Source organism: Adelges cooleyi, unplaced genomic scaffold (assembly GCF_023614345.1).
Source record: "Adelges cooleyi isolate 19-005CV unplaced genomic scaffold, UGA_ACOO_1.1 ACOO_flye_CR_arks_rails_tigmint_CR_PRNA_30, whole genome shotgun sequence".
In the NCBI taxonomy this organism is placed as follows: domain Eukaryota; kingdom Metazoa; phylum Arthropoda; class Insecta; order Hemiptera; family Adelgidae; genus Adelges; species Adelges cooleyi.
This window is the reverse complement of record NW_026095971.1, coordinates 16,607,903-16,615,816: the sequence shown is the minus strand read 5'-3', so window position 1 is coordinate 16,615,816 and position 7,914 is coordinate 16,607,903. Positions and strand designations below refer to the sequence as shown.

The 7,914-nt window shown below is 29.4% G+C and overlaps 1 protein-coding gene across 1 annotated transcript; it reads right to left on the bottom strand.

Annotated features, from left to right (window-relative positions):
* Positions 1 to 294: 294 nt before the first annotated feature.
* Positions 295 to 7,504, bottom strand: LOC126839419 (uncharacterized). Its single transcript, XM_050574747.1, is given in 17 exon segments — positions 295 to 485; positions 555 to 716; positions 1,449 to 1,527; positions 2,064 to 2,159; positions 2,221 to 2,325; positions 2,391 to 2,539; positions 2,653 to 2,732; positions 3,201 to 3,493; positions 4,322 to 4,466; positions 4,681 to 4,757; positions 4,819 to 5,007; positions 5,085 to 5,222; positions 5,306 to 5,503; positions 5,566 to 5,670; positions 5,741 to 5,910; positions 6,974 to 7,156; positions 7,255 to 7,504. Coding segments are annotated over 17 exon segments (2,610 nt in total).
* Between the last annotated feature and the right edge of the window lie 410 nt (positions 7,505 to 7,914).

The following is a 7,914-nucleotide window of genomic DNA, read 5'->3' as shown; positions in this document are numbered from 1 at the left end:
CACTCTAAGGTTTAAATTTTAAAAAACTTAAAAGTAATTATTCAAATTCTAATTTTTTATAAAATTATCTATGTTGAGTGGAATAGTCTTTAGATATACTACCATCAATATCAACACAAACCTTCAAAATTAAAACATCTTAGTCAAATTTTTTTTATTAAGAAAACTCCTTGAATCATTGTGTTCATGACTTTTATATTGAACAACAAATAATCATAAATAATAAAATAAAAATTAATTTAATAATGTCCAATTTTCAAAGATTTATATTTTGATTGGAAAATATAAAAGTTTTTATGTTAAATTACAAATCAATTGATTTGAAAGAAAGGAAGAATTAATTCAACACCATAGATGCCACGTTTTTGTTTCAAGGTCTTCATCGAATCCAGGTTTGAATACATCATCATTTTTCCATAGTTCAAAGGATTCTTTACTGATTACACTATCTTGGTAGAGCTTGTGGAACAGTTTCAATACCATACCTATTGGTTATATTCATTGTTTATGAAAAAATATTTATAATTTTAGTTCACACTAAATATATATTATACCTGCTGGATGTTCAAGAGCGGCAGACATTATTTGGATTCCATACAAACATTGTACCTCCCGAGCTTGAATTTCTGGTGAAGGTAATGGTTTAGATTGAATATAACAAGTAAGCAACTTAACATACACCTTGTCAAAGAAGTCATCAAAAGAATAATTGGGCTCTAGAAAAAATGAAAAAGTTTTATGTAAATACACACAACTACAATAATACACAGGGATTTGAAGATATGAATAGTGTGTCCTAAATCCATATATATATAATACAAGAAACTACTAGCAAATTAAGTTATGATACCTAATTTTACTTTTTAAGGGGTGGGCCGTCAAAAAGTGGTGTTTAGTGAAATATCACTAACAGTATAAAAATAAAATTTAGAAAAAGACACAGATTGGCAGATCGATAAAATTAAGAGCATAATTAAATTGCCTATCTAATAGTCATCATTATAAACTATAATTAACCTTCAACAAGATTCTTGTATAACCAAGAACAGTAGCTCAATAATGTTCATCAAATGCCAAACTGATAACACTATTTCACTTCTTAAGGATGTTTTTCTAATAATAGTATTATGTATACTCTAGTCTAACTAGGATCAATTGACTTGATTTACATTGAATGACGATAGTAAGTGCATTAAGTAGAAGAATTGATTTTTAAAGTTGAATTGATTGGGCACGGCACAGCGTCCTGTGTATGCTTCGCTGTTCTACTATTTAGTATATTATGCTAATGCGTGGTTTGGATCAAGGACTACTCACAGTCAGGTGAAATATAGTGTTACATTATATATATATGCAAATTCAGAACACCAATGTCTATAAGAAGCTCGTTATTTAGGAGCATAATACATTGTAAAAGTTAGCAGACGAATGCATAACTAAATACTCACTTAAACACACTAAAACATTGGCAATTGTTAATGCCCGTACAAATTGAGGACATTCAATTATTTTTCCATCAATGTTATCCTGAAATTAATAAATACAAATGTATTTTATACATATAAGCCGGCAGAAATGAGAGTGGCGTAAGTCTCATTTAAGTGGTTTTGAGAACTAAAAGGTTTACGTTTTGTATTTCTATAACTTTGTATTGACTAACGAAATTTTAAGTGGCGCTTTCTCGCGACCAAGGGCTCAACTTGACTTACTACTCTATTGACTAAATGACTCTAAATATAGTATACTCTAAGCCCTAGTAATATTGGGGATTTTTAAAAATTTGACTTGCGTCACTTTTAACCTTCATGCGCTCGCGCGGACGGCAAATTGGCCGTCCTTATAAATGTTTGCAAATATTATTGTCCAAAGTGCCAAGGAAGCGGTAAGAAGGGTATATATTCTCTAGTTATACATCTCTCCGATAGAATATGATCAAATTTGGTCAAACCAGTCTACCCCAGCAGTTCAGTATAACCACAAACTCGCTTTAATATGCAATATCAATTTTATTGATCAATGTTACTAATCAATTCAGAAGAAATTGAATAATATGTGTTACTTACAGTTATCCACTGATGCATTATATCATATAATAGTTTACTATCAGTCAACTTCATTTTATCATACATAGCAATGGATAGTAAAAAAACTCCAACTCTCTGAAATTAAGATTAATTATGAATAAAATGATTTTTAAACTAATCAATATTAATTATTTACATCTTCTTTGAAGTGTTCATTAAGTTTATTGTTTGGTACAAAAACATCAATGGATATTTTTTCCGATTTCCTCCATTTATTATAAATCCATAGTATTCCACCTTGCTATAAAAACAATTAAAAATTAAACTATTGACGTATAAATTATTGAAACTAATGTTGAAACATACCTCTTTAATATCTTGAGTTTCTTTAGAACTCAGAATTTTTTGTAAAATTTCAATAAAATACTTGCTAGAATTGTCAGGACATATAGATTTGCAAGCATCTCTTAAATTAAAAAAGTCGAAAGAAGCAGTCTTTGAAATTAATAACGGAGCTGCAAAATAAATACTTTTTAATACGATAAATTATATAAGCATAAACATGTGTGACTTCTCAATAGTATGCATTTGAATATCATTTTTACACATTTTTCACATACAAACTTACCAGTAATGGCAGCAATATAGGAAAAAAATTGAGGGTAATCCATTAAATAATCATTCCAATCTTTTAAAACAGCATCAATCCTAAAGAAAATATAAAAATGATACCAATTGTTAATTATTATTGTTATTATAGTCCAGGACATATGAGATTTGAGTTCGAAATAATTCCCATTATTTTCTTTTTTATCTTCTGAAAACAAATCTTGAAAAGTCCCCATTGATATGTTTGTATGTTGATATGTGTACGGTTGATTACGGACAGAGCCCCAAAGGTTGTAATAACTAAATTTTTCCAAATATCTAGATTTCTATTGATAAGATTATAAAGATAGTATACAAAAACAAAGCTGATAAAATTCTCTGCGAAAAAGATCTTTTAGCATTTTATCCCTGAAGCAAAACTTTTTCAGAAAATGTGATACTTTATTGAAAAACACAGTTTTATGCTGTTCAACCCAAGCTATACAGTTTAAAATTTCTCTAAAACATATCCCGTTTTTTAGACATATTTCATGGAATATTAGTTTAAATAACTTAACAAATTCTTACCCTTCAGTTAATGCCACTATAGAAAGGACATTCTTTGATAAAAGTTCAGCAAACATTTTGCCAGTTTCCGTTTGGCATTTTGGACTAATTTCTAATGAGCTTATTAACATATTTTTAACAAATTCCTCATTTATTAATTTGGGTTTATTCTCTAAATGTCTAGTTATCCATTTATCTTCTCTTAAATCTATAACATCTTGGATCATAAACTGTATTCTTGAGGAAATCTTGGATTTGAATTGTTTAGAAGTTAACCCTTTTAACTTATCAAAAGTTTCATTTAAGTTGTAAGTCTAAAAATAATAAATATATACAAAATTACAAGTATTTAGTAAAAAAAATTAACTTAAATTTCAAAACTTAGCAGTTATAATAACAATAATAAGTTTTCTATGGACAAGACAATCAAATATTTGTATGTCTGTTGTTTAAATGCTACTTCTACTATAACAACATTCTTATTTAGACTTTGAATCTAGCAGAATTGTAATTTTAGCCCAACACTACTTACTAACAGTTACCATAAATATATTATCATACTTAAATTATAATTATTTCCTCTTAATATACAAGTTCTGTCAGAACAAACACGTTTTTCAAAATGATGCTACGCCAAAAGTAAATGCAGTAAAAAAAAATGTATTATATCAAAAAATGCAGAAACATGTGCAGTTTTTTTATACGTAACAAATATGGTGCCCTTGAGCGCTCATTGTCTCATTTTGCGCTTTGGGGACATTCCGTGGCCTCACGCTCCCCTGACCAAACAACATGTGATTTTTCTTTTGGGGTCACTTAAAATCAAAAGTTTATCAACACAAGCCACGAACCCTTTATGAATTGAAGGACGAGATCAAACGATTGGTGAGAGAAACTCCGGGATAGATGCTGACCGACGCGATGGGCTCATTTCGCAAGCGCCTGGATTCTTGCATTGCGAGCTCAAGGGCGTCATTTGACTGACATTTTCAGAACCTAAATTTTGTTATGTATAAAAAAACTGCATATGTTTTTGCTTTTTATAATATAATACAATTTTTTTACTGCAATTACTTTTGGTGTAGCATCATTTTGAAAAACATGGTCCTGACGGACTCTGTATAACAAAAAAATTGATTTACTTGTTCTAACTCTTTTCCAACAGTCTTTAATAAGTTGCATATACATTCCAATGGCTCTTCATTGTGTTTAGTGACTAAATTGTTTATGCAATACAACATAATATTTGGTGTAAGCATTTTTTGTTTAAATAACTCACCGATAAACCTAAAAACAAAATAAAACATATATTGTAAACATAAGTATTATAATTATAACTAAATGTATGCTGTTAATTATAATATATGATAGTTATATCATAATATTATGCTTTATTAGAAAACTAATTTTTATCAAGAATAAGTTTAAGAAATTCCTTGTGAACTATGTTATGTAAAAAATCTGTGATAAGCCATGTTTCTATAATATTTTTAAATTATACCTGCAATTTCCTACAGAACGTTTACGCAGCCTTCCCTCATTTTCTTTAAATTCTGTTTGAAGTTCCTTTTTCTTATCCTGGTATGAATAAAAAAAAAATAAAAAACCATTCTGAATTCTAAAGAGCACAACTACTTACAGGATCTTTACAAGAATTTATTTCTGCAAGTTTTTTAGCAGAATCCATTTCTTGAGCTTTGTCCAATTCAAATAAACTTTGGCATTTACTAATGATACGTTTTTTAAATGAAGTGGTTTTGCCATCAGTATTTACTTGAACACCTTGCATAGCATGACACAGACGAGCAAAATTTTGTTCTTCAATTGCCTAATATAATTGTATAGTTCTTTAGAAAAAAATTATACATACATTTATTGTTAAACAAATTTAGAATTCAGATGTACCTTTTCAAATATTAAATCTACTGTTTTTTCTAAACGTTCATAGGAATCAATAGACAATTCTTTAAACATTTCAGTCAATGAATCCTTGTTTTCTGGAGTAATTTTGTTTAAAATTGATCTTACATTTTTGTTGACATCCTGAAAAAAAAAACCATTGACAAACATTTGATCCAATTAAATAAAATCTATTATGTTATTGAATGAACTAATTATAATTTCACCTCAGTTATTAAATCAACTTCATTTTTATTTTTAGATGCATCAATTTTGGTAGTTTTTTTAATAGCCGTTGGAACCCATGCATTTTCAGTCTGATTTAACTTGACTTCTTCTCTTAGTGATAGAGACATATGAATAGTATTTGGCTTGGCAGTTTTATTAGCAGTTTTACCATGACTGCAATTATTTTTAGCACAAGGCTTTAGAAAAAAATGATTTAAATCAAGAATTTAATATTAACTCAACATTATAATATATTCACCATTACAGGCATACCACACTGTCTATCACCAGATTTTAAATAAGCACCATATGCAGGCATAAATCCTGTTGCACTAGCACTTTGTGAAACCACTACTGGCATTCCCTAAAATACATGTTTATTTGATTTAATATGATAGAAATTAAAAAAAATTAACATATCTCAGAATACTTACACCTCCTAATTCTATAGAATTATATTGTGAAGGGTTGACAGACCTTGTAATGTGACTCCAGCTTTTTAAAATATCCAGCTTCCTTTGACATACAATTTCACTACTAAGTTGCAACATAAAAGCTCTTGAATACACCCTATTTCCAGAGGTATTAGTAGCACTCCATTGATCTATTCAACAAATTAAAAAATGTACAAACTAAATTTATAATAAAAGTATATTAGTTAAACATTTTAGCTTGATGTGTAGTTGAGAAGGTATTGTTTTTCAATGATGCGTTTTCATTTATTATTTAGTTTATGTTTATGTTTTTTTGTCTGGACCAACACAATTTTCTATACTGCTGAACCGATTTCTTTATGTGACAACTCTACACATCAGAAATAGTACCTAAAAGGCACTTATTGGACCAAAAATTAAAAATAAGCGTGTAAAAAAGCTTATCCCTTCAATTTCAAAATCATGATAAACTTTCGTCGACCTGTGACCCAATTAAAATTATTTTCATACTAAAATTATAATTTTAAAAATGTATCCAAACCTTCTGTATAAGGTAAATTTTCTATGTAGCTAGGAAGTTTAGGTGTAATCATTTTAGTAATAGAATCTGTGTTATTTTCATCGGAATTGATGACAACTTTGTTAGGTGCAGCATTCAAAACTGAACTATCATTAGAGTCATTCGAAACATTTTTTTGTTGTTCAGCTCCCTTCTTCTTTTTGCTCTTGTTTTTTTTTTATTTAACTAAATTTATAAATAAATGAACTATAACATAATATGTATTATATATATATTATATATATCAATATCAAGGTAATCTTTAAATTTGGCATGTCGTTGGATCGCTCCACATGCCGGGCCAGGCCAAGTGACAGTACACATATTTTGATGTGCATACAGGGAGACCAAGGGATTGAAGTAAAAAGCTGAACAATAAGAGAAATATTTTTTTCAGTACTTGGTGTCGAATGTCGGCCATCCAACGCCATGTCAAATTTAAGGACCACCCTAATATATATACAAACTAAATAGAATAGCGTTATGCAAAAAGCAACCAACCCACAAAAAAAAAATTGAGATTTTAGTTTAATTAGTGTAGTATATACTATACCACACTAGTTAAACTAATATCTCAATTTTTATTTTTTGTGGATTGGTTGCTTTTTACATAACGCCATTCAATTACAATATATAATAATCTTTTAACAGCAGTTGAAACCCATGCTGGATACCTTTAGTATGAGTTAAGTTACGATATTGAACCTCAGCAATACGTAGTGCTTCCACAGCTTCATCCAAAGTGATATCACCTTTTTTAATAAGTCGATTACGAGTATCAGCATCAGTAGTGTCTAGAACTACTTTGTCACGTAAGATTTCATCCTCTGAACCAAACTCACAATCTTTAATTAAGTTTTACACGCAGAAAAAAATTCTTCGATTGATTCATTATCTTTTTGATATCTTTTGTAAAAAACATGTCTGGCATGCAAAATATTTCTTTTTGGTTTGCAGTAAGCTTCAAATGCTTTTAATACACTATCAATCTTCTTAGAGTCTTCCAGGGTTTCAAACACAAATGTATTATAACGACTAAGGCCTTCTTTACCAACAAAGTTAAGTAAAATAGCGACTTGCGTTTCATTAGTTGTTTTTGCGAGTCCAGCTGCTTTCATATAAATATCATACGATTCCCGAAAAACACGCCAGTTTTCTTCTAAGTTGCCCGTAAACATCAACGGTTCAGGTTTTTTGTAACTCATGGTACATTAATTCAAGATGCACTTACTCAAAAGTAAAATAAAACACATTTACAAAACAATCACAGAAATCAAAATAAATTAAACAAATTTAATCGGAAACACGACAAAAGGTCGCCCGACAAAACGCCGCCGGAAAAAAAATCGACAAAACGTCGCCGGACAAAAATCGACAAAACGCCGCCGGACAAATCGCCTCTCAGTAATGCCAACACTAACAATACTTGTATACAATATACGATTATTAATGGTGTTAGTTGTGCTGCCAGCATGACATATTATTAAGGAGTAATTATTTCACATTTTATTCGTTTTTATTCATTAATGAGCTAACGACTCAAACGAGGCTGTTTTTAAAAAATATTTCCAGATGGCATTTTGAAAGTCGGATAAGAAGTCCGAATGTATATTTT